The sequence below is a fragment of the Hemiscyllium ocellatum genome, chromosome 4 (genome assembly GCF_020745735.1).
Source record: "Hemiscyllium ocellatum isolate sHemOce1 chromosome 4, sHemOce1.pat.X.cur, whole genome shotgun sequence".
In the NCBI taxonomy this organism is placed as follows: domain Eukaryota; kingdom Metazoa; phylum Chordata; class Chondrichthyes; order Orectolobiformes; family Hemiscylliidae; genus Hemiscyllium; species Hemiscyllium ocellatum.
This window is the reverse complement of record NC_083404.1, coordinates 101,485,919-101,513,630: the sequence shown is the minus strand read 5'-3', so window position 1 is coordinate 101,513,630 and position 27,712 is coordinate 101,485,919. Positions and strand designations below refer to the sequence as shown.

Below are 27,712 nucleotides of genomic sequence, written 5' to 3'. Positions count from 1 at the left end.
GGCGCCGGCGCCAGCTGAGATATTTCTGAGCAGATCAGCATCTAGGGTAAGGACAGCAGTGGGACATAGCATCTGTGGCCATAAAAAGGCTTATTTAGTTCAGATCGATAATATTAATGATCTGGAGGAGAAAAGGAAGCATGAAGTGGAACTGATGCAGATGACAGACCTTTTAAAAAATTCTATGAGCGGAAACTAGCGCCGGTTACTGTTCAGAACTGTGCTCATTTTACACACCGGTTCTCTGGCTGTATCTGTGTGTGTATGTATATAACATTAGTTTTAGGTTCGCGATGGCTCTACGTACATCCCATGGAGCAGATTCCAGTGAGCCTGAGACTTAAGCTGTGCTGACTCTTCTTTGTGAAAGATCAGGGTTTTATTGATTTGGCGGCTGGGCAGTGAAGAAGTGAGCAAGTGTCCAATCCAGGCTTTACCCGCTCTGTGTAAATTGGCGCGGAACCGGGTGCGAGATAAAATAACTTGGAAATTGCAATGAATGTACTTTTCATATGTTAACATTCAGTTAATTGGTGAAAAAATATAAAGGACAGAGATAAAAATAGAACTTTGCTGTGGGAATGGCATTTTTATGAATATAATCAAAAAGTTGAAATTGATTGCTTATGCGCCCATTGCAGTTTCCAAACAAAAATACGCTTTGTAAAAATAATTTTAAAATTGAAATTTTAAATTTAATCGATGTTTTGTGGATTTCACTAAAAAGTGCACTAGCTTTTGATAGCAGGAAGCCAGTGTCATGTGGCTAATATAATGCCTCGTTTATACACTATTAATACAATATGTCATATTTCTCAATGTTATGCTTTCAGGGTTTTACATTTATTGAAGAGGATGTCGAGGCGCAGGTAAGAAATGCTCCTTTATTATAATTATATACTTAGAGAAAGTTAAGAGAATTCATACTTAAATGCAATTTTGTGTGTAGTGATCGTTTGCAAGCCAAGCAGGCAAAATCAGAGGAACAAAAGGATGACACCATTCAGTCAAAGAAAAGGAAACCCGAAGTGAGTAGTGAGACACTATTACCAATGCTTTAAACCAAATGTATTATAGTAACTGGTTAATGCAGTGACCATTTTATATTTTTCAGGAATGTAGTGATCATAACCATGAAACAGAAGTGAGCAAGAGACGACAACAGTTCCAGATACAGGTGGGTGATCCATAGCAGTATTATGCTGCAGCGAATCATATTCAGAACTACCATACATGAAAAATGTTACTGTGAATATACATTTGAACAATTTCTCTTGGTTAGGCAGTGTCCAGTGTAGAAAAGACACGTGTGTATAATATGGCATTATATAATTTGTCACCTTGTGTATATTCCTTGTGATAATATTAAGCCTTTTAAAAAAAATTGCACGGTAGGTCACGCAAAAGGAGTCTCCAAAACCGAAGCTAAGCAGGCGGGATTTGGTGGCCACCCAGCTCTCTGCTCCTGCAGATAACGATTCCAAAAATGTGGTGGTGCTTGACAAGGGGAGACACCTCACTGAGACTGGTGATGCTGGACTTGAATAGTAACATTTTTGCCTCGACATAATGACAGTGTGAAATAATCTTCCATTCATGCTATCGGTAGCTAGCTGCCCTTTGCAGACTGTAAGGATGAATGAAGTGTCCTTAACTTTGAGCACAGGGAGTTTGCGCGCTACCAAACAGCCGGTTCCTGCTTCTTGTGGGAGGTGCTTGTTAGTGGCGCGCCCGCCTTCTATGAACTCTGCGTTTTTGTTTCACTTATACAGACTATAGTTAAAAAATAAAATCTAGAAACCATACAATCTATAGAAATGTGTTTTTAAAAATAAATATTGTCCAAACTTTTACTGGTATTTTGTTTTTGACCAAGTTGAACTTAGACTGAGGTTTGGGTGCTGTGTTGTTAAGGGCTATATATATTGCATTGCCTGAGAAATCTAGAAATAGGTTCATTATTAAAATTGCTTATTGAGTCCCAAGGTTTTAATTTTAAGACGTGGCGTTCCATTCGGACGTTGCCCCAGGGTTTCTTGGGGTGAAATTTCGTGACCAGTAAAACTCCGCAAAATGACCCATAATTTGCTACCAAAGGGATTCCGTGTGGAAATTTGTATGAAACGGTGAAATCGGGAGTTGAAATGTCTAAATTTACGTGTTAAATTAAGTCGGAAATGAATAAACGCGGGAAGTTTTCCCTCGCAAACGTCTTTATAAAAAAAAGGGCAGTGGAATCTGCCTGAACTGTTACAGAAATTCTGGCCATGGCTAGGAGAGGGGGCACTCTTTGCGCAGGGCTTTCTTCAGTCTTGATTGCTACTGCTCCCGTCACATTGTGGATTCAGTAACACTGCGCTGTCCGCCTTTTGAATATTACTTTATTGTCAGTGTTATTTCCTTTCAACACTGTTAAGAGACCGCTAAATTGCATGTAGCTTTGTTGACGTTCCCCTCTAACTTCTTTATTTTTCAAAAAAAATCCAAAGGTTTTGATTTCTGGCTTGATTTTTACATTTAACTTGTAAACTAAACAATGCGGGTTGGTGTTTGCTGTTTTAATGCATTTCTAATCTGGAGTTCACTTAGTTTTATCATTAAAGGGAATGTTAATACTGACCTATAATTTATAAAGGGAAATTAACAGGATTGTACCTTCTTCTGGAGCCTGCAGAGGGAGCACTTTGTCAAATATGCATCACAGTAAAGTTCCCTTCTATATGTATGCTGGTCAGATCTCCACTGATCATTTATTTCATTTAACTTTGTTTTTTAGAGTTGCTGGACACCTATAGTACCTGGAGGTGTTAGTCCTTGCGTCCTTATCCCCACGCCACACAAAGATGCTGATGTCACTGAAGACTTTTCCAGGTTCTCACAATATAGGTTTAAAAACCTATTTCTAACCAAATCACCTCTACCACCTCTTAGGTGAGTACCAAGATAAAGACTGACTGCAGATTCGTGTCCAACAATTAATTAACTATTAAGTTTTTCTGGAAATGCCTTAAACATGAACTCAATTTCTAAATCTACTGAGTTAGAACATAGAACAGCACAGTACAGGCCCTTTGACCCTCGATGTTGTACTGGCCTTTTTTCTCCTCTAAGATCAGACGATCTTCTAAGATTCTCTAATTTCATTGTACTAACTTCCATTTCCCTCTAAGAGTTGCTTAAATGTCTCTAATGTATCTGACTCTACTACCAACCATTATCTGTGTAAAGAACCTCTGACTTGTCCCCTAAACCTTCCTCCAATGACCTTTAAAATTATGCCCCCTCGTGATGAACATTTCCACCCTGGGAAAAAGTGTCTGTCTATCCACTTGATCTATGCCTGTCAACATCTTGTACACCTGTATCAAGTAATGTGTCATTCTTCTCTCCAATGAGAAAAGCCTTAACTCCCTCAACCCTCCTTCATTATACATGCCCTCCAGTCCAGGCAGCATCTTGTTAAATCTCCTCTGCACCCTCTTCAAAGCTTCCACGTCTTTCCTATAACAAGGTGACAAGGACTGAACACAATATTCCAAGTGTGGTCTCCTGGACTCTATAGAGTTGCAGCGTAACCTTGCAGCTCTTAAACTCAATCTTCCTGCTAATGAGGGGGTTGGGAAGGTCACTGGGAATGTTCCCTGGGTAGATGAAGGTGGGTGGTGATGGTGATAGGTCAGGGTGAAGTGGATAGGTAATTCATGGGCCCTAGGTACGCCTGCCTCTTGGGGCATGTGGAACAGTCTATCTTCCGCAGCTACACCGGCACCATTCCCCACCTTTTCCTCCACTATATCGATGACTGACTGTATCGGTGCCACCTCGTGCTCCCACAAGGAGGTTGAACAGTTCATCAACTAAACTAATACCTTCCAACCTGACCTCAAATTCACCTGGATCATCTTAGACACCTTCCGCTCCATCCAGGACCTCTCCATCTCCATTTATGGTGACCAACTCAACACCGGCATTGACTTCAATCCCACCAGACCTCTGCCGTTGGACCCCACCCCTCCAATCGAAACAAGGACCGAACTCCCCTGGTCCTCACCTTCCACCCCACCAACCTCCTGATGCAACACATCATCCTCTGCCAATTTCCACTACCTACAAACAGACTCCACCACCAGGGATTTATTTCCCTTCCCACCTCTATCTTCACTCTACAGAGACCAATTATCTAGTCTGAGGCACAGATAGACGTTTCAATGGCCAACAGCGAAAAATCAGATGGTGTGTTGCTTCCCTGGTGCCAGGATCAAGGATGTCTCAGAGGGTGCTGAGTGTTCTCAAGGGGGAGAGGAAGCAGCAGGAGGTGATTGTACACATGGGAACTGATGGGAAGGCAAAAGGATGATCTTCTGAAGGGAGAAGAGAGAGTTAGGCAGGAATTTAAAAAGGAGCTCCTCAAGAATAGTAATATCTGGATTGCTCCCAGTGCTGCAAGCTAGTGAGGGTAGGAATAGGAGGATAGAGCAGATGAATGCATGGCTGAGAAGCTGGTGTATGGGAGAAGGATTCACATCTTTATATCATTGGAATCTCTTCTGGGGTAGAAGTGACCTGAACAAGAAGGACGGATTGCACTTGAATTGGAAGGACACTAACATGCTGGCAGGGAGATCTGCTAGAGCTGCTCAGGAGGATTTAAACTATTAAAGTGGAGGTTGCGACCCAGGGAGCTACTGAGGAAAGAGATCAATCTGAAACTGGTACTGTTAAGAAAAGAAGTGAGCCAAACAGTCAGGGCCAAGGTAGAACTGATAAAATAAACTGCATTTATTTCAATGCAAGAGGCCTAACAGGGAAAGCAGTTGAACTCAGGGTATGGTTAGGAACATGGGACTGTGATGTCATAGCATTTACAGAAACGTGGCTCAGGGATGGACAGGACTGGCATCTTAATGTTCCAGGATACAAATGCTACAGGAACGATAAAGGGAGGCAAGAGGAGGGGGAGTTTTTTGATGAAGGATTACATTACAGCTGTACTCAGGGAGGATATTCCCAGAAATGCATCCAGAGAAGTTATTTGGGTTGAACTGAGAAATAAGAAAGGGATGATCACCTTATTTGAACTGTATTATAGACTCCCTGATAGTCAGAGGGAAATTGAGAAACCAACTTGTAAAGAGATCTCAGCTATCTGTAAGAATAATAGGGTGGTTATGGTTGGGGATTTCCAAACATAGACTGGGACTGCCATAATGTTAAGGGTTTGTATAGAGAAGAATTTGTTAGGAGTGTAGAAGACAATTTTCTGATTTCAGTTTGTGGATGTACCTACTAGCGAAGATGCAAAACGTGACCTACTCTTGGGAAATAAGGCGGGGCAGGTGACTGAGGTGTCAGTGGGGGAACACTTTGGGGCCAGCGACCATCATTCTATTAGTTTTAAAATAGTAATGGAAAAGGATAGATCAGATCTAAAAGTTGAAGTTCTAAATTGGAGGAAGGCCTATTTTGACAGTATTGGGGAAGAACTTTCAAAAGCTGATTGGGGCAGATGTTTGCAGGTGAAGAGATGACTGGAAAATGGGAAGCCTTTAGAAGTGAGATAACGAGAATCCAGAGAAAGTATATTCTTGTTAGGGTGAAAGGAAAGGTTGGTAGGTATAGGGAATGCTGGATGACTAAAGAAATTGAGGTGAAAATGTGTTGCTGGTTAAAGCACAGCAGGTCAGGCAGCATCCAAGGAACAGGAAATTCGATGTTTCGGGCCAGCGCCCTTCATCAGGAATGAGGAGAGGGTGCCAGGCAGGCTAAGATAAAAGGTAGATGAGGAGGGACTTGGGGGAGGGGCGATGGAGATGTGATAGGTGGAAGGAGGTCAAGGTGAGGGTGATAGGCTGGAGTGGGGGGGGGAAGAGGTCAGGAATAAGATTGCAGGTTAGGAGGGCGGTGCTGAGTTGAGGGAACCGACTGAGACAAGGTGGGGGGAGGGGAAATGAGGAAACTGGAGAAATGAGTTCATTCCTTGTGGTTGGAGGGTTCCCAGGCGGAAGATGAGGTGCTCTTCCTCCAACCGTTGTGTTGTTATGTTCTGCCGATGGAGGAGTCCAAGGACCTGCATGTCCTCGGTGGAGTGGGAGGGGGAATTGAAGTGTTGAGCCATGGGGTGGTTGGGTTGGTTGGTCCGGGCGTCCCTGAGGTGTTCCCTGAAGCGTTCCGCTAGTAGGCGGCCCGTCTCCCCAATATAGAGGAGGCCACATCGGGTGCAGCGGATGCAATAGATGATGTGTGTGGAGGTGCAGGTGAATTTGTGGCGGATATGGAAGGATCCCTTGGGGCCTTGGGGAGAAGTAAGGGGGGAGGTGTGGGCGCAAGTTTTACATTTCCTGCGGTTGCAGGGGAAGATGCCGGGAGTGGAGGTTGGGTTGGTGCGGGGTGTGGACCTGACAAGGGAGTCATGAAGAGAGTGGTCTTTGCGGAACGCTGATAGGGGAGGGGAGGGAAATATATCCCTGGTGGTGGGGTCCATTTGGAGGTGGCGGAAATGACGGTGGATGATACGCTGTATACGGAGGTTAGTGGGGTGGTAGGTGAGAACCAGTGGGGTTCTGTCTTGGTGGCGGTTGGAGGAGCGGGGCTCAAGGGCGGAGGAGCGGGAAGTGGAAGAGATGTGGTGGAGGGCATCGTCGATCACGTCTGGGGGAAATCTGCGGTCCTTGAAGAAGGAGGCCATCTGGGCTGTACAGTATTGGAACTGGTCCTCCTGGGAGCAGATGTGGCAGAGACGAAAGAATTGGGAATAAGGGATGGCGTTTTTACAGGGGGCAGGGTGGGAGGAGGTGTAGTCCAGGTAGCTGTGGGAGTCAGTCGGTTTATAGTAGATGTCTGTGTTGAGTCGGTCGCCCGAGATAGAAATGGAAAGGTCTAGGAAGGGGAGGGAGGAGTCTGAGACAGTCCAGGTGAATTTGAGGTCGGGATGGAAGGTGTTGGTAAAGTTGATGAACTGTTCAACCTCCTTGTGGGAGCACGAGGCAGCGCCGATACAGTCATCGATGTAGCGGAGGAAAAGGTGGGGGGTGGTGCCAGTGTAGTTGCAGAAGATGGACTGTTCCACATATCCTACGAAGAGACAGGCATAGCTGGGGCCCATGCGGGTGCCCATGGCAACTCCTTTGGTTTGGAGGAAGTGGGAGGATTGGAAAGAGAAGTTATTCAGGGTGAGGACCAGTTCAGTCAGTCGAAGGAGGGTGTCAGTGGAAGGGTACTGGTTGGTGCGGCGGGAAAGGAAGAAGCGGAGGGCTTTGAGTTCTTCGTGATGGGGGATGGAGGTGTACAGGGACTGGATGTCCATCGTGAAGATAAGGTGTTGGGGACCGGGGAAGCGAAAATCATGGAGGAGTTGGAGGGCGTGGATGGTGTCCATCATGAAGATAAGGCGTTGGGGACCGGGGAAGTGAAAATCATGGAGGAACCATGGAGCGAAAATCATGGAGTTACAACCAAGACTCCCGCCCACCCTCTGACGACCCCTTGTCCCGCTTCCAACACACCCCATCCACCTGGACACCCCGTGCTGGCGTCTTACCCACCCTCGATCTATTTATAGCCAACTGCCGCTGCGACATTAACCGACTCAACCTGTCCACCCCTCTCACCGACTTCAACCTCTCACCCTCAGAACGTGCAGCCCTCCACTCCCTCCGCTCCAACCCCAACCTCACCATCAAACCCGCAGACAAGGGAGGTGCGGTAGTAGTTTGGCGCACCGACCTTTATACCGCTGAGGCCAAACGCCAGCTCGCAGACGCCTCCTCTTATCGCCCCCTTGACCATGACCCCACCTCCCACCACCAAACCATCATCTCCCAGACCATCCATAACCTCATCACTTCAGGGGATTTCCCATCCACCGCCTCCAACCTCATAGTCCCACAACCCCGCACCGCCCGTTTCTACCTCCTGCCCAAAATCCACAAACTTGACTGCCCAGGCCGACCCATTGTCTCAGCCTGCTCCTGCCCCACCGAACTCATCTCCGCGTACCTTGACACGGTTCTGTCCCCTTTAGTCCAAGAACTCCCCACCTACGTTCGGGAGACGGGCCACCTACTTGCGGAACGCTTCAGGGAACACATCTGAGACACCCGGACCAACCAACCCAACCACCCCATGGCTCAACACTTTAACTCTCCCTCCCACCCCACCGAGGACATGCAGGTCCTTGGACTCCTCCATCGGCAGAACATAACAACACGACGGCTGGAGGAAGAGCGCCTCATCTTCCGCCTGGGAACCCTCCAACCACAAGGAATGAACTCAGATTTCTCCAGTTTCCTCATTTCCCCTCCCCCCACCTTGTCTCAGTCAGTTCCCTCAACTCGGCACCGCCCTCCTAACCTGCAATCTTCTTCCTGACCTCTCCGCCCCCACCCCACTCCGGCCTATCACCCTCACCTTGACCTCCTTCCACCTATCACATCTCCATCGCCCCTCCCCCAAGTCCCTCCTCCCTACCTTTTATCTTAGCCTGCCTGGCACACTCTCCTCATTCCTGATGAAGGGCTCTGGCCCGAAACGTCGAATTTCCTGTTCCTTGGATGCTGCCTGACCTGCTGTGCTTTAACCAGCAACACATTTTCAGCTCTGATCTCCAGCATCTGCAGACCTCACTTTACTTAAAGAAATTGAGGGTTTGGTTAAGAAAAAGAAGGAAGCCTAGGTCTGATATAGACAAGTTGGATCAAATGAATCCTTAGAGTATAAAGGCAGTAGGAGTATACTTGAGAGAGAAATACGGAGGGCAAAATGGGGACATGAGGTAGCTTTGGCAAATAGAATTAAGAAGAATCCAAAGGGTTTTTACAAATACATTAAGGACAAAAGGGTAACTAGGGAGAGAATAGCAAAGGTCAGCAAGGCGGCCTTTGTGTGGAACTGCAGGAGATGGGAGGGGTTTCTAAATGAGTATTTGCATCAGTGTTTACTGTGGAAAAGGACCTGGAAGGTATAGAATGTGGGGAAATAAATGGTGACATCTTGAAAAATGTCCATATTACAAAGGAGGAGATGCTGGATGTCTTGAAATGCAAGGAAGTGGATAAATCCCCAGAACCTGATCAGGTGTACCCTAGAACTCTGGGAAGCTAGGGAAGTGCTTGCTGCGCCCTTTGCTGAGATATTTGTATCATTGATAGTCACAGGTGAGGTGCTGGAAGACTGGAGGTTGGCAAATGTGGTGCCGCTGTTTAAGAAGGGTGGTAAAGACAAGCCAGGGAACTATAGACTGGTGAGTCTGACGTCGGTGGCGGGCAAGTTGTTGGAGGGAATCCTGAGGAACCGGATGTAAATCTATTTGGAAAGGCAAGGACTGATTAGGAATAATCAACATGGTTGTGTGTGTGGGAAATCATGTCTCTCAAACTTGAGTGTTACTTCTTCAAAACAATGAAGATTGATGATGGCATAGTGGTAGACGTGGTCTATATGGACTTCAGTAAGGCATTTGACAAGTCATTCCATGGGAGACTGATTAGCAAGGTTAGATCTCATGGAATACAGGGAGAACTTGCCATTTTGGATACAGAACTGGCTCAAAGGTAGAAGACAGGGGGTGGTGGTGGAGGGTTGTTTTTCAGATGCAGGCCTGTCACCAGTGGAGTGCCACAGGATCTGTGCTAGGTCCAACTACTTATCATTTATATAAATGATTTTGGATGGGTGATTACGAGGTATAGTTAGTAAATTTGCAGATGACACCAAAATTGGAGGTGTATTGGACAGCAAAGAAGGTTACCTCCGATTACAATGGGTTCTTGATCAGACGGGTCAATGGGCTGAGAAGTGGCAGATGGAATTTCTTTATAAATGTGAGGTGCTGCATTTTGGGAAAGCAGGACGTACACACTTAATGGTCACGTCCTAGGGAGTGTTGCTGAACAAAGATACCTTGGCGTGTGGGTTCATAGCTCCTTGAAAGTGGAGTCGCAGGTAGATAGGATAGTGAAGAAGGTGTTTGGTATGCTTTCCTTTATTGGTCAGAGTATTGCGTACAGGATTTGGGAGGTTATGCTGCAGCTGTACAGAACATTGGTTAGGGCACTTTTGTACTATTGCATGCAATTCTGGTCTCCTTCCTATTGGAAAGCTGTTGTGAAACCTGAAAGGGTTCAGAAAAGATTTACAAAGATGTTGCCAGGGTTGGAGGATTTGAGCTAGGGGAACAGGTTGAATAGGCTGGGGCTGTTTTCCCTGGAGCATTGGAGGCTGAGGGATGATGTTATAGAGGTTTACAAAATCATGAGGGGCATAGACAGCATAAATAGACAAGGTCTTTTCCTTGGGTTCGGGGAGTCCAGAACTAGAGGGCATAGGTTTAGTGAGAGGGGAAAGATATAAAAGAGACTGCAGAGGCAACTCTTTCATGCAGAGGGTGGCACATGTATGGAATGATCTGCCAGAGGAAGTGGTGGAGGCTGGTACAATTGCAACATTTAAAGGACATCTGGTTAGGTACATGAATAGGAAGGGTTTGGAGGGATATGGGCAGGGTGCTGGCAGGTAGGACTAGATTGGGTTGGGATATCTGGTCGGCAGGACGAGTGGGGCTGAAGGGTCTGTTTCCTTGCTGTACACCTCTGACTCTAAGTCCATTCCCTCCATGATTCCTTGTTAGTTCCACATCCCCCACCAACCCACCTTCGACTCCTGTCATCTTCCCCTGCCACTGTTAGAAGTGAAAAACCCTCCCTCCTGACCTCTGTCCAAGGCCCCAAAGGATTCTTCCACATGTGACAGAACTTTTGTGCACCTCCACACGCATCTACTGTCAGTTGTTCTTGATGTGGTCCCCTATACATTGAGGAGACAGGAGGCCAACTTGCGGAATATTTCAGAGAGCATCTCTGGGACACACTCACTAAACAACCCCACTACCCTGTAGCTGAACACTTCAACTCCCGCTCCCATTCTGCCAAGGACATGCAAGTCCTGAGCCACCTACACTGCCAAACCCTAGCCACCAGATGCCTCGAGGAAGAATGCCTCCTTTCTGCCTTGGGACGCTCCAACCGCACAAGATCAATGTCGATTTTCACTAGTTTCCTCTCTTTCCCCCCCCCCCCCAATCTCAGATCCAACCTCCAACTCTGCACTGCCCTCTCGAACTGTCCCATCCGTCTTCCTTCCCACCTATTCGCTCCACCCTCCGTTTTCGTCCTATCACCATCACCTCCACCCCCCCCATCTTCATCTACCTATCTCATTCCTACTACCTTCCCCAGCCCTAAACCCCCATTCCCCCCCCCCATCCCCCATTTATCTCTCAGCCCACTTGGGCGACCCCTACATTCCTGATGAAGAGCTTTTGCTCGAAGTGTTGACTCTCCTGCTCCTCGGATGCTGTCTGACTGTGCTTTTCCAGCACCACGCTTTTTGACTCCGTTCTGCATCCGGTCAATGTCCTTTTGGAACCTATGACCACTCTCCACACAATCCACAGGTCCTCCAACCTTTGTGTCATTGGCAAACCTACTAACCCACCCTTCCGCTTCCTTATCCAAGTCATTTATAAAAATCAAAGGGCTCAGGTTTCTGAACTGATTCCAAGTTATGACATGTGTATCTAATTTAATATACTGTTCTCATTTTTAAAGGATTTTTTTGTCCAGTTTTCATCTTTGAATATTGACAGGAACCACTTCACGATCTTCTGGTCTTCACAACCATTGAATTGCTACAGTACAGAAGAGGCCATTCAGCCTACTCTGTCCTCATTAGCTTCTTGAGCATTTTGGCTGAATGCCAATTTCCTGCCTTTTCTCTGTAAACATGAGCTTTACTTCTATTTAAGTAATAGTCCAGCACCCATTGAGATTTCTTAATTGAACTGCCTCCAATGTATTCCAGGTCCCAATCACTGACTTTGTGAAAAACCTTTCTTCCTCATTGGGCCAGCATGGTGACTCCGTGGTTAGCACTGCTGCCTCAGTGCCAGAGACCCAGATTCAATTCCACCCTCTGGTGACTGGCTGTGTGGAGTTTGCACAATCTCTGTCTGCCTGGGTTTCCTTCGGTTGTTTTGGTTTCCTCGCACATTGCAAAGACAAGCAAGTTAGGTGGATTGGCCATGCTGAATTGCTCATAGTTTCCAGGGATGTAGGCTAGGTGGATTAGCCATTAGAAATGCAGGGTTACAGGGATAGGTGACAGCAGTGGGTCTGGGTGCAATGTTGTTTGGACAGTCAGTGTGAATTTGATGGGTCAAATGGCCTGCTTCCACACTGTAAGGATTCTGTGATCCACCTTGTTTTTGCTTTTTCTGGTTCTTGATCCTTGTATGTACGGGGACTGCTCTCCCTATTTACTGTCTACACCCCTTCTATTAATCTCCTCTTGGCCTACTTCACTTTAGGAATAACAGTCCAAACAGTTGCAGTCTATTTTTACATCTGACATTTCTCATCCAGAAACCCATTCTTGTAAATTGCTCTGCACTCTCATCCTTCCTAAAGTGTGGTGATCAGAACTGTATACAATGTTCTAGCTGAGGTGAAATCAGTGACCTTTAGAAGTTCAATATATCCTTCCTGCTCTTGTACAATATGCCCTCATTAATGAAGACGAGAATATTACATGCTTTATGAACTACTCTCTTTACCTGTGCGGCTGCCCGTCATAACTTGAGCACATGCACACCTCCAGGAAATTGTCTTTCCTGCAGTTTCAATTAGAATAGGAAACCACCAAATTTGTGGGTGCATGTGTACAATATATTGCTTTGTTAGATTCAGTTTTGAGACCCAAGACTGTTGCACTTTGCCAGGTTTTGTTTTTCAAAGAAAAAAAATCATTTTTATTTAGCCCTAACAAAAAACTGTTCTTAAACAAAAACCAAGGTCTGTGAAGTGTCCTTGACCGGCCAACCTGAATGTGGCACTTCCAGCTCATTGCTCTCCTACTGGATCTGTGCTGAAATACGCATCACCTTTACATGAGCTCAAACTGACAGATGAAATTTATTCCACCAAGGTCTGATCCAGGATACAGTACAAAGAGTTAAATTATGAAAAATCCAAAAGCTACCCTAGCAGCTTGTGAGCAGAAGCAACAGACTCCTAGAAGTTAGATGAAGCCTATGGATTTGGTGACAGTCCAAGAATCTTGGAAATAGAGATTTACATAATGTGAAACTATGGAAATTTTCAGGTCATCTCAAACAGAGGTGTCAGAGGCAAGGTGCTAGCATGGATAGAAGCTTGGCTGTCTGGCAGAGAGCAGAGAGTGGGGATAAAAGGGTCCTTCACAGGATGGCAGCTGGTGACAAGTGGTGTTCTGCAAGGCTCAACTTTTCACGTTATACATTAACAATCTAGGTGAAGGAACTAAGGGCATTCTGGCTATGTTTGCAGATGATACAAAGATAGAGGGACAGGTAACATTGAGGAGATGAGAGGCTGCAGAAAGATTTTTGACAGGTTAGGAGAGCAGGCAAAGAAATGGCAGATGGAGTACAATGTGGGGAAGTGTGAGGTCGTATACTTTGGTAGGAAGAATAGAGGCATGGCCTATTTTCTTAATGGGGGGGAAAATGTTCAAAAGTCTGAAGTACAAAGAGACTTGAGAGTTATAGTCCAGGCTTCTCAAGGTAAACTTGCAGGTTGAGTCAGTTAGGAAGGCAAATGCAGTGGTGGCATTTATTTTGAGGACTTGAATATAAAAAAAAAGATGTACTTCTGAGGCTCTGGTCAGACCACATTTGGAGTATTGTGCACAGCTTTTGGGCCCATATCTCAGGAAGGATGTACTGGCACTGGAGTGTGTTCAGAGGAGGTCCATGAGAATGGTCCCAGGAATGAAAAGCTTAACACTTGAGTTTAGAGGCAGGGGGGATGTAATTGAAATTTACTGAATGGTCTGGATAGAGTGGTTGTTGGGAAGATGCTTCCCTTGGTAGGAGACACTAGGACCCAAGGGCATAGCCTTAGATTAAAGGGAAGATGCTTTAGAATGGAGATAATGAGAAACTCCTTCAGCCAGAGAGTGGTGAATCTATGTAATTCACTGCCACAGAAGGCTGTGGAGGCCAGGCCATTGAGTATCTTTAAGACTGAGATAGGTTCCTGGGTATCGAGGGCTATGGGGACAAGGTGGGAGAACAGGGTTGAGAAATTTTTCAGCCATGATTGAATGGAGCAGACTCGATGGGTGGAATGGCCTAAATTCTGCTCCTTCGTTTTATGGTCTCATGAGAGATTTGACTGGGAATGGAATCGTGAATACAGAATAGGCAGACTGAAAGGGTACAGAATTTATAAGTCTTCAACTTTTGAATGCTGCTGAGGTCTCTGAACTTTTGCTGATGAAGGACTGATTGGGTTTTCTTCAAGATTATAAAGCAAGGTGGTGATGGGGTATAGTAAGAGTTTCTTTATTGTAGTATGAAAAGAAAATCCTGGAGATCAGTATGAATAGGAAAAAATGTTAACTCTGTTTTAAACTTGTGAAATGTCAGCTTCAAAAGCAAATGCTATTCTACATTTGGTGTTTTCATAACTTGTATTTGAAACAATTTTATCTGTAGCTGGGGAAGCTCTGAAGATGTGTGGTCAAATATGATGGAAAAGGAAATCAAGTATACTCACAACAAAAATGTTCTCTTGCTACATCCATCCTTGCAGCCGAAAATGAGAGCAATTTTATTGGATTGGCTCATAGAGGTTAGTCGCTGTTGTAATTTTTTTTAATGCACTGAAGTTGTTGATTGTCACTTGAAACTGTATTGGAATAATTCAGTATTACTTACTACTAAAAGCTGGTAAGTTGGGTCATTTCACTCTTTTGAACTAAACTCCGATTTAAGAGAATTACCTTCTAGCTTATAGATGTTTGAATCTTTTTAAAATTCATTCATGTGTGGGTGCCACTGGCTGGGCCAGTGTTTATCTTAAGTATTGTCACTGAAGCAGTGACTTATTAAAAAATGTTCTGGTATTTTAACACTTGCATTACAAACCAAGTGACCATGGGAAAAGGGAATGTTTACCCCTTCCCTACACTCTCGGCAGCAAATTTCTAGCAAGCTTGGTAAGTAATTGACAACTATATGATCTTAATATTAAAAACATTGGCTAAATCTGCCTTTCTAACACTAGCCATATAAACATAAGAGTAGATTGGAAGCTGAGCATTCTACATTGTCTCCTGAATCCCTAAAGCCTGTTCTATCAGGCACAAGTCAAGAGTGTGATGCGATCCCCACTTCTTGAAATGAGTGCAACTCCAAAAGCACTCAAAAGCTCCGAGCCATCCAGGACATTTGGTACCCCATCTGTAATCAACATTCACTCCCCTCCACTACTGCATCCTTGCTGCTGTATGTTTTGTCTTAAGATGCACTGCAAAACTCACCAAGTCTTAAGAGCAACTTTCAGGTTCTCACCTTCTGTCATCCAGAGTGATAAGGTTAGTAGATGTTGAGAAAGCCACTACCTCTAAATCCTACACCATCCTGACTTGCGTATTCCTTGATTATAACTAGATTAAAACTGCTGAATTTCCTACCAGGTGCCACACAGCAGTTCAAGGAGATGGCTCACCACTACCTTTCCGAGGCAATAACTTTTGGTCTTGCCAGCGCGACTCAAATTTTATATTTTGCTTATTTCAGTCCACTGTTTAATTTCTTTTTTCAAACCAATTTTACAGGTTTGCGAGGTCTACACGCTCCATAGAGAAACCTTTTACCTTGCTCAGGATTTTTTTGATCGGTTCATGTTTACTCAAGAGAATATACATAAAAGCAAACTGCAACTCATTGGCATCTCCTCACTGTTCATTGCCGCAAAACTGGAGGTAAGCGCACACGTCCACTGGCTGCTGATCAGCATCGATGTGCTACTGAATAGTTCACCTGTCCCCCTGTAATCTGAAAGTAGGTCATTAAACAAGAACTGCATGAACTTAATGTTTGCAGCCTTCACCTTACCAGGAAATACTAGTAGCTCACCCAAGTTTTTAACTGAAGTTTATTTTAGTGGCTAAAAATATTTCAAAGGGGACAAATATTTCCCCCAATTCAGTCTAATGTGAACCTTTAAATAAAATGTATTATACTGTTAATAAGCAGATGAAAATATTACCATAGGGTGCACAGAGTGACACCGAAGTTCCAGTTGGAGTCTGACTGGGTTAGTCTCTGCCATTATAGCCTTGAATCACTGTCATTTGGGATCATTCCTCTGCTAATCGATAACAGGCTGGGAGATGCCAGTTTCCAGCTTACTGAACCAATGAGTGCTGTGTGCTGAGAGACTGAATAATGGCGAAAGCAGAACTCCTGACACCCTGTGATAGATGGAGTATTTATGGGAAAGGAGTTAATGGAGGTGGTGAAGCTCTCACTGTTGCAAATTTTTTTTAATGCACTGAAGTTGTTGATTGTCACTTGAAACTGTATTGGAATCGTCCGTAAGTGTCCGTCACTTACGGGCGAGAAACGCTGTATTGGAATCATTCAGTATTCCTTGAGAGTTGACGACAGCCTTGATATACCTAACTTTGAGAAGGCCTGTCAAATAAAGGCACTTAGGGACCTAAGTGGGCAATATCATTTCCCCAGGATCAAGGAGTGGCAGGTACAAACATCTCTTGGTAGTGTCACTAGGGAGTCGCTGGCTGCTGTTAGTGCTATGCCCAGCAAAGGCCTAGGATGGCGTTTGGAGCCAGGCAGAGGGGAGAAAGGTGAAGAAGAAGATTGGCAGCAACAGGATGGCTCTCTGAATGCTCCCATGAACAATCATGACAGGGTTTGCTTTTCTGGCTTCCCAAATAGCAGGGTCTCCCATTGATTGTTTGAATTAATACTGGCAGTGGGATGTTGAGGCTCTTAAGCACTTTCAAGGCCTCCGTTGGCGCAAGAAGGAGGAAGGCTGGCCACGTGGCCGCTCACAGATGCTTCATCCAGGAAGAGGTGGTGGGCTTCCTACTTTGCACCCACTATACTGTTTAAATAGATCTACCATTTCCTCCCAGCTCCCTCAAAAAGACTTACCTGTCTCCAACATGGGAGGACATTAAATTCCAGTGCAATTTAAAGAAATAATATCTCCAAACTGTTTAAGAACTTGTGCCCGAGTCACTCATTGTTAAATTGTTGTTGAAGTAGCTTTCCAAGGGTCTGTACACTTGAATACCTTCATTACAAATTTTATCTGAAACATTCTTGATGAGCACGGCCTCTCTAAGTTTTTTTTGGTTTTTACACACAAAATGATTTTGTCGTTTATTGGATGTTCACACCAGCTAGTCGCATCCAGTTTGTGAAGTGGAATAGGTACTGGAAGAGCTAGGCTTGGGTTTCACAACACATAATGCACTATTGGTTTCTACAATTAATTCTAATTTATTGTGATCTATGAACTCTTTAACACATGGTCCCAATAAGGGAAGAAATAATCTTTCTTTTTTCTGATTGGTGAGAAAAGCTATTCAGAGGCAAACTTTGGTCAATACTTTATCCATCATTTGAGTGTTATCTATTACTACTCTAAAGATTGATAGACCATGTGGTGAGCAGCAAGCATACGTAACTTAGTTAATTGCTCTTAACATTCCATATGGACGTTCTTATTGTATAGTATGTGCTTAGACAAGGGACTGAGGATGGTATGATAACCAATCCATTTGAAAATGGGTCTTCTAACCAAAATGTTTAAAAAACCAAATACCTTCTGACTGCATGTATTCCATGAATTAAAATAAATCTTGTCACAAGATTTGACATGGAAATAACTTTGTTGAACTTACTTGACAGTTTGTTTTTGCATAATTCAAACATCATTCATTTTGTTTTAGGAAATCTACCCTCCAAAATTGAATGAGTTTGCATATATCACAGATGGTGCATGTACAGAAACTGAAATACTTGATATGGAATTGATCATTTTAAAGGTGAGCAGCCTGACGTAGACATTTGCACAATGGTGGATCATAGAAAATAGAGTCCATGACTTTAAGGGCGGTTGTGCTCTTATTGATGTTTAAAAATAGAATGGAAATTCAAGAAATGACATTAAAGAAAGATTTGGATTTAATGTGCACTTAAAGGAACCGATTCAAGTAATGGTGAGGTGGAGATTTTTGGGGACTGAATTAGTGTACATAACTTGTATGGTACAAAACCATAGTTGCTAATGTAAGGGCAAAGGGGAGGAGAATTCACTTCAAGTAGGGTTGAAAGGACTCCATTCTCAAAGGGGTTGTAGAGATGGACACAATTAGAGCACAATCCTGATAGGATATTCAACATGAGATTTAGAGGACTGAGTATCAGTAGAGATTAATAAGGATAGAGGTGATCATGAAAGAGCAGACCTTGATCCAAGATTGGATGCATGGAGTGGAATTTATGGAGGAATTTAAGAAATGGAGTGGTTTCATCATTCGATATAATCGAGGCACCCATCTTTGCTCCTTAATTCCTTATCAATTGACATAGCATCAACCTTTACTCCGGGAAGAAACTTCCACACTATTTTTTTTTGATAATTTCCCTGTAAAAGAGTCACCTAATTTCATTCTTGGAATGTTCTGTGCAAGTTTGACCAGGGGACTTTAACTCCTCAACAAGTGGAAATGGGGCAAAATAATTTCTTTGTTCCCCTTTACTGTCTTAGAGCTTCGATCAAATCACTATTTAAAGTTAAATTTCAAGGAAACCACTTTAGTTTGATCCAACATAATTTAACCCTTGGAGTCCAAGTAACAATTTTATAAATGCGAACTGAATTCTGTTCAGCATCTGTATCTGCTTCCTAAGGTGTCATGTGAAGAACTGCTTACAGTGCTCTAGTTGTGGTCTATCCAGAGCTTTGACAAGTAAAAGAATGACTTCTAACCCCTTGTATTCAGTCCTTTAAAGATAAGAGCACGATTCATGAGCAGTTTTGGTTATTTTATGTCCCTGTCCATGAAATTTTCATGAGCGAAGTCCCTGCCCCTTGAGTGCTGGAGTGTAAAGAATGGGAGGCCACCAATCAGACAGAGGGAGGAAAAGCCCTGGTCAGTGGAAACACTTGTATGAAATTGGTCAAGGGACGAAAGCAGAACAGTGGTGAACCTATTTTTATATGGAAATAATTGGGAGGTCATGTTGCAGCTGTACAGGACATTGGTTAGGTCACTGTTCAAATATTGTGTGTAATTCTGGTCTCCTTCCTATCAGAAGGATGTTGTGAAACTTGAAAGGGTTCAGAAAAGACTTACAAGAATGTTGCCAGGATTGGAGGATTTGAGCTGTAGGGAGAGGCTGAACAGGCTGGGGCTGTGTTCCCTGGAGCATCGGAGGCTGAGGGGTGGCCTTATAGAAGTTCATAAAATTGAGGGGCATGGATAGGATAAATAGGCGAAGTCTTTTCCCTGGGGTGGGGGAGTACAGCACTAGAAGGCATAGGTCAGGGTGAGAGGGGAAAGATATAAAAGAGAACTAAGGGGCAATTTTATCACGCAAAGGGTAGTACATGTATGGAATGAGCTGCCAGAGGAAGTGGTGGAGGCTAGTACAATTGCAACATTTAAAAGGCATTTGGATGGGTATATGGATAGGAAGGGTTTAGAGGGATATGGCCGAGTGCTGGCAGGTAGGACTAGATTGAGTTGGGATAGGTGGTCGGCATGGACAGGTTGGATCGAAGGATCTATTTCCGTGCTGTACATCTCGGACTCCATGACTGTATACACTTGATTTTGTTTGGGGGTCAGGTTGTAATCACTGTTTTAAATGTATATTGTTTTAATCCAAGTACTATTTCTTTTATATCTGGTACATATTAATTGGACTTGGGTGCACAGGACAGAATTTAAAAACTTTGGGACATAAATATGAACTGGAAGATATAGCAATGAGATTCAACATAGAGCAGTATAAAGTGTTTTTGGTGGAATGGAAAGATATAATTGGGCTGAACTGATATAGTATTTATGGGCTGAAGGAACAGAGACAGGGGTGAACAAACACAAGGTTTGAAGACAGTGGGACTAATAGAGAAGTTCCTTTTGAAAACAAAAAGACATTGAGGATTCTTAAAAATAGAGGAAGCTGTCAAACTCCTGTGAGGATCTTTGTTGTAATTACATAACAAGTGTGTCAGGGAAAATGCTGACAAACTTACCAATACAATTTCACACAATGCTGTGTGTATATTTCTTTTTTAAAGGCCTTAAACTGGGAGCTGTGTCCAGTGACTATTATTTGCTGGTTGAATCTTTATCTTCAAATTATCTGTTTAAAAGAGATACCGAAAATGTCGCTACCGCAGTATTCTCAAGAAACTTTTATACAGATTGCTCAGGTAATTACTTAACTTCAGTATTGTGAAGCAAGTGCCAGTATTGCTGTTTAAAATTCTGCAACTGTCCACTGAATGTTTTTTCTTTTGCAGTGCAAACTACTTAATGTGAAGTTGCTAATTGACCAAAATCATGAATAATGAACAAATTCTGTATTTCAATTTGAATATTTATTCTTTCACACTTGAAACCATTATCGATGCCTTGATATTTTTCTCAACTAAGTATCTTTCTTTTGAAACTCAAGCTTTTGTTGAAGATCTTTGTATTTCACTAAACCATAATTTAGTGTTATGGATAGCAATATCTATAACAACTTCAACTGAAATAGTACTAATGCTTTCAAATAGGAAACATGTACTTTCCTCACTGCAACCCTGTCAGTGATGTTGGTATTTGATGACAAGATGCAGTGGCTGCTGCATTGTCTCTGGCCTCTTCCTGCTCTTGGTGTCACTTTGATAGAATCATTCAATGCCCACAGTGTGAAAGCAGGCCATTCAGCCCATAGAGTCTACACTACCCCTGCAAAGAGCATCCCAGCTCCCTACCCTGTCCCTGTAACCCTGCATTTCCCATGGCTAATCCACCTAGCCTGCACGTCCCTGGACACTGAGCAATTTAACGTGGCCAATCCACCCAACCTGCAAATCTTTGACTTTGGGAGGTAACTGGAGCACCAGAAGAAAATTCACACACTAGGGAGAATGTGCAAATACCACACATAGTCGTCCAAAAGTAGAATCTTACCCAGGTCCCTGGCACTGAGGCAGCAGTGCTAACCACTGAGCCACCCTGCTGCCAATTTGATATTGATTTTAAGTTTGAATCGATCCCTCTTTTGCCTGGTTCCACTTTCAAAAGACTTGTCAAATTGTACACCATCAAATATGTTCCTACTGACCTCCCTCCATTTTCTTCCATTTTTTGCTCTGCTCATTCGACCCCATCTTTAGCATTTGTGGGTATATTTATGACTTGCTATTAGATAACCAATTTTCACTGCATTTATGAAAAATCCTCCTCTTTCATGTAACATCTGCACCTAAACCTTGACTGAATGTGGGATCTATTGAAGATGTTTGCTAGTGATCAGGCTGTTTAGAGTGATGCACATTTTTTAAACTCGTTTTAGAATCCAGATGCTAAAATGTTCTACTTCATCTTTGCTGTTCTCAAAGAGCAGATTTTATGAGAACAGTGAAATAGTATTGCTCATCTTTTCTTAAACTTTCTCTGTACAGCTTTTAGATCTGTGTATCCTTGATGTTGAGAGTTTGAGTTTCCCATATGGTGCTTTAGCTGCTGCTGCTGTGTGCCACTACACATCTACAGAAGACACTTTCAAGGCATCAGGTATGGAAATTCTTGCTGTTTCAGATGTATAGTTGATTGATTGCTTACATGTAGTTTTGATTTCTTTCTGTAAAGCTCCAAACCAGCAAAGCAACAGCACACTTAGGTACTGCCTGAATGATTGAGAGCAAAATACAGGAGACTGGTATGCTCTATATGTGAGTGTCCCTTCAATGAATAGCTTGTCAGTTTTTGTTTGGAATGGAGATCATTCTATAACATTAATCAATGCCATAGTGGTCTCAGCCTAGTTCCAATTCATTGACTCACAGAGTTCAGGAATAATCAAGATTCAGTCCCAGCTCTAATCATACACTATTTTGCTGCTATTTTTCAGTCTTGTTTATTATTTTTCCTTGCTGATTACATGGTTTTCTGGGATGGGAAGTTGATATTCTAAGACACCAGAATGTCAGACAGGCTGAAATGCTGCAGTATTTGTATTTTCTTGTCTGTCACAACAAATATTACTATGGGGAGAGTGGTGGTACAGTACTGATGCCACTGGTCTAGTAATCTAGAACCCCAGGTTAATGTTCTGAACATGAGTTAAAATCAAAATGTAAATTCAATTTTTAAAAAAGTGGCATAAATAAACTAGCCTAATGGCGACCATATCACCACTGTTGTCAATTTGTCATGAAATCCATCTGCATCACTAATATCTTTACAGGAACAAAGTCTGCCATCCTTACCTGGTCAGGTCCAACTTCGAATAGGCAATTAATTATGCCCACAACCCATGAGCAATTTTTTAAAAAAATAATTAGGCATTAGATTGAAGCTGTCCAAATTTATCCTGAACTGGGTGATCTTTATTGGAACCCAGATTCCTAAGGGGAAACAATACTTCCACCCAGTTCTAATCATTGCAATATATAAAAGGTCAATATTTGGAATATAGGGATCAGGTATAAATACAAATGAGTACAATGCATGGAACAATGTATTTGACACATCCAACAGAGATTTACCTGCACCTCCACGTCATCTACTGTGTCCATTGCTCCCGCTTGGTCCCCTCTACGTTGGAGAGATTACTTGCGGAACGTTTCAGAGAACATCTCTAGGACACTAAACCCCACCACCCTGTGGCTGAACACTTCAACTCCTCCTCCCACTCAGCCAAGGACATGCAGGTCCTATGCTGCCTCTACTGTCAGATTTTAGCCACCTGAGGCCTGGAGGAAGAATGCACATCTGCCTTGGGACCCTCCAACTACAAAGGATCAATGTCAATTTCACCTGTTTCCTCCTCTCCCCTCTTTCCACCCCCCCCCCCCCCCCCCCTTATCCCAGACCCAACCCTCCAACTCAGGAACACCCTCTTGATCTGTCCTACCCTGCTTTAGAATCCCTACAGTGCGAAAACAGGCAATTCAGCTCAACTCCGAAGAGCAACCCACCCAGACCCATTCCCTTACCCTATTATTCTATATTTACCCACCAACCGATACACTGAACCTACACATCCCTGAATACTGTGGGCAGTTTAGTATGACTAGGGTTGGGCTGAAGGGCCTGTTTCCACACTGTAGGGAATCTAATGTAATTGCACCTAACTTGCACATCCTTGGACTGGAGTATCAGGAGGAAACCCATGCAGACAATGTGCAAACTCTGCAGACAGTCGTGTGAGGTTGGAATCAAATCCAAGACCATGGCACTGTGAGGCTGTAGTGCTAACCACTGTACTGCCCACAACAGCTTTGGCTGTTCTGCAGTACTTTCTCAAAGGATCCTCCACAACCAACAGAGATTTACCTGCACCTCCACATGTCATCTATTGTGTCCATTGCTCCTGCTGTGGTTCCCTCTACATTGGGGAGACCACTTGCAGAATGTTTCAGAGAACATCTCTAGGACACTAAACCCCACTGCCCTGTGGTTGAACACTTCAACTCTTCCTCCCACTCAGCCAAGGACATGCAGGTCCTATGCTGCCTCTACTGTCAGATTCTAGCCACCTGACACCTGGAGCAAGAATGCTCATCTGCCTTGGGACCCTCCAACTACAAGGGATCAGTGTCAATTTCACCTGTTTCCTCCCCCTCCCCCCACATTATCCCAGACCCAACCACCAACTCAGGACCACCCTCTTCATCTGTCCTACCTGTCCATCTTCCTTCCCACCTATGTGCTCCATCTTCCACTCTGACCTATCACCATCACCCCCACCTCCTGTTACATTCCCAGCTATCTCTTCCCTGCCTCCCCCTTCCCACCTCCCATTTATCTCTCAGATCCCTTGGGTCCTTCCACATCCCGAATGAAGAACTTATGCTCAAACATGAACTCTCCCTCTCCTCAGATGCTGCCCCTCTGGCTGTGCTTTTCCAGTGCCACACTTTTTAACTCTGATCTCCAGCATCTGCAGTCCTCACTTTCTCCTAGTGTACAAGAGCATGTTCTGTAGCATATCTCTATGCTAGTCCGAGAATTATTCCATTCCTAAAAGTTGTAAGATTGCTTGTGTTTTTCACACTCTAAGCACGTGGCTTGATGTGTAAAGAGATGTGATTAAAAATGAGCAAAACAGGATATCTAATAGATTGATGGACTGCAGTACACCCTGGACCTGATATACCCAAACCTTGTCCTTACCAGTATAATACTTTGGCCAAACTCTTAAGACAACTTTGGAGTTCTACAAATCAAAGCTTGATGCAGTTGAATCAGCTTCAATCTTCAGGATTTCAGTGAGCATAAGAAATAGTGATACAGGCATTCTAGATAGTAAACCAATCCCTCTTGTGTAGCTCTTGCAATCCTTTGTGTAACAAGTCCTATTCTTTATAAAAGCATCAGCATGATAAAGTTGTGTTTTTACTTAGACTTTACTCCTAATTAGGTAACTTATCCACATATTATTTTGTTTCTAGGCCTGGAATGGGACAGCATCTCTGCATGTTTTAACTGGATGGTCCCTTTTGCTAAAACCCTGAGTGAAGGTGAGCCAATAAAATTAAGAGATTTCAAGCAAGTGACAGATGAAGACAGACACAACATCCAAACGCATACTAAGTACTTAGATTTGCTGGTGAGTTATTTTTCACTGATTACTAAGATGCAGAGGATTGATTCTTAAAAAAAATCTCTGGACACTTTCCCATTTTGTCTTCATTAGCAACCTGTTGTTCTGTCCTTGTCTGATTAAGTATACAAAGCCACCTATCCCAAACAGCAGCCTTAATTCTTTGTCAGGAAGGTTTTGCATGTAAATCCTTGAACAATTCCTCCTCATGGTGCTCAACAAGAATAGAAACAAATCTGTCTAGCAGGTTCTGTGGGAAGAAAGTGAAGTTAACAGAGTCCAGTGATTCTTCAGCATAACTGTTCTTCTGCTGTGAAGAGTCACGAGACTCAATGTTAACTGTGCTTTCTTCTCTGATACCATCACCTGTTGAGTTTCACCAGCAATTTGTTTTTGTTTCTTGTTTAGAACCAAGCCATTGGATGTACTTGTGTGCCGAATGGTCAAAGTAGTAGGTTATAGATGCATTTTAAGAGGTGAAAATTTAGTAAAGGGTGGTCTGGATAATACTTTGTATAAATTTTAGCAAGATTTCCATTTTTTTTTATATCACACTCCCTTTGAAATAATAAAGCCGACATTCCATTTGCCTTCCTTAATGCCCACTGACACTTTGTACTGGCTTTTTTGTGATGTACAATGATTCCCAAATACCTCTAGGCTGTAGCTTTCTGCAGTCTTTTTTCCATTTAAATAATTTCAGTTTTTTTCATCCACGAAAATGTCCCTTTTATGCAACCACTACTACTTTCTGTTAATTGGTCAATCCATGCTAACATAATACCTCCAACACCATGGATTCTTACCGTTTTAAGTATATAGCCTAATGTGTGGTAACTTATTACACATCTCCTGGAAATTCAAATACATTACATCAGCTGCTTCCCTGTTATCCATCCTGCTTGTTAACTCAATCCTAAATTTGTCAGGCACAATTTCCCCTTTGTGAAACTATGCTGACTCCGTTTCATCATACTCTTATTTCTAAATGCTTGGCTATGACATCCTTTACATACATTAATGGGAAAATTAGACAGTGTATGTTTAGCTAACCAGTCTATAGTTACCCAAGTTGTTTGTTTCTTTTTGTCTTCCCTTGATTTATAAAGGTATTACATTGGACGTTTTCTAATACTAAGGATTCTTGGAAGATTACCACCAGTGTATCCACTACCTCTGGTAGTTACTACTTCTGATATCCCAGGATGTAGCACGTGAGGTCCAGGGGATTTCAGTTTTTAGTCCCTTTACTTCTAGTTTAAGATCATAAAATACTGAGATACATTAATAATGGTCAGTTGCTGAGTCTGAGTTTCAGTTAATCCAGATGAAGAACATTTTAGTGAAAACTATTCAATTGTTTTTACCATCCATAATTCTCATGTTCTGTGAGCTTTAGACATGATGCTCATACTTCACATGGATGAATATATACTTTGTTGTAAATACTACCTAGAATCACTTATTCAAAAACCCACACCCACTTTCTTTGCTTTTAGGAGGAAGCGCACATTAGGAAAGCAGAGTGTACTGCAAGGCTATCCCCTGTGTCCATAGGAGGAATCCTGACTCCACCTAAAAGTACTGAGAAGCCATTGGCTGGTTCAACATATTGAATGAATGAATGAATTTACTGGAAGAGCAAAAAGCTGGGACTCAATATTGGAGAACTGTGGAATTGCATACTGTGAGCTTGGGCTATATTACTGCCACAAAAGGTATCTGGAAACTTGAGCAGACCAAAGTTTTTAATTTTATATAAAAAAAACTACAGCAATGCATCATCTAATGTTTTAAAGTTGTTTTTAAAGAGCAAGTAAGCTAGATACTAGCACCAGAACAACACTCTGCTTCTGCCCAAGGGACTAATCTGTTGGGACTATTTGAGGAAGGGGGAATAACTAACAAGAGCCAGTGAAGTTCATTTGATGGTGAACCATAATTTCTGTTCAGTCTGCACATCAAAAGGTGACTTGAGCCAATCCATTTAACTTCAATTACTTTCCTCTGAAGAAATATGAAAACCTGCTAATTCTGAACAGTTGAAAGACCAGTGGACAGTTTCATCAGAAATTCCAGAAAGCAGAGTTATGAGATTTGAATTCTTGGCAGAAAGTATTATGAAACTGAACTGTGAAACTTAGTGTTTTAGATGGGAGATTTGAATCTGTGAGGGAGCAGAGATTTGCCTTCCATGTTTACAATGGAGGGAAAGACATCTTACAACTTGCAGCTAGCTTTCATGTCTTTCTCCTCCCAATATTTTGCAGCCATAGTTCAGCACATTGTTGAAGGACCTCATTCATCGTTGATGTATGTTTTTACATACCATCTTTTAAGCTACGACTGTGAATGACAAATGCTCACTTGGATGAAATATTAGTCCGTGTTGGGGAAAAAATCTACTTCCAACTACATTCCAATATGTACACCAACTTTTTATGACAATTGATGCATGCTGGCACTAACTGTACATATAGTTTTTGTACTTTAATTTTTAAATGCAGGGCTACACTTTGGACCTGTACTGGTGCTGTTTTCCTCTTTCAGAATGGTTAAATACTGGACTCTTAAGTGGATGACTAAACTGGGTAGTGGTTTCTTGCTGAGGGAAATGTAATCTGCACATACATGTGTTGTGCAGGTATGAGAGTGGAGAGTTCTGTTCGAGCTCTAATTTGTATATACGGCAATGTCTAAACGGAACCATGTACAATAAGATTTTGTATAGTTGGTACATAAACTATTAGCATTTCACAGCAATTCATGCCTCACAGCTGGACTAAACAACTGAAATTTCACTGCCAAAGAGAAACCTACATGATTTTAATGTATTATTGTAAATAGCTTTGTAAAAATGTACAGGAATTACATAGCTACTGCTACATAGCTATCCAACACCACTATAAAAATACATTTTCAATGCTCTAAGAAAATATGAACATTTGAAATGTAAGCTAAATACCAGCTGGATGTCTTTAACTGTATGTATTAAGATGCAGTACTATGAAATAAATACTAGGTGCT

General features: G+C 42.9%; 1 protein-coding gene across 1 annotated transcript; it reads left to right on the top strand.

Annotated features, from left to right (window-relative positions):
- ccne2 (cyclin E2) lies at window positions 1-27,712 on the top strand. Its single transcript, XM_060823688.1, has 12 exons — window positions 1-46; window positions 834-869; window positions 950-1,028; window positions 1,115-1,177; window positions 2,777-2,931; window positions 14,531-14,666; window positions 15,655-15,801; window positions 17,803-17,898; window positions 20,163-20,297; window positions 21,540-21,651; window positions 24,534-24,691; window positions 26,185-27,712. The coding sequence occupies exons 2-12, from the start codon at window positions 856-858 to the stop codon at window positions 26,299-26,301; spliced, it is 1,212 nt and encodes a 403-aa protein (XP_060679671.1). The 5' UTR covers window positions 1-46; window positions 834-855; the 3' UTR covers window positions 26,302-27,712.

Coding starts and splice junctions, on each gene's coding strand:
- ccne2 (XM_060823688.1), top strand. Junction 1,178..2,776: donor GACAACAGTTCCAGATACAG/GTGGGTGATCCA, acceptor TTTGTTTTTTAG/AGTTGCTGGACACCTATAGT. Junction 14,667..15,654: donor TATTGGATTGGCTCATAGAG/GTTAGTCGCTGT, acceptor CCAATTTTACAG/GTTTGCGAGGTCTACACGCT.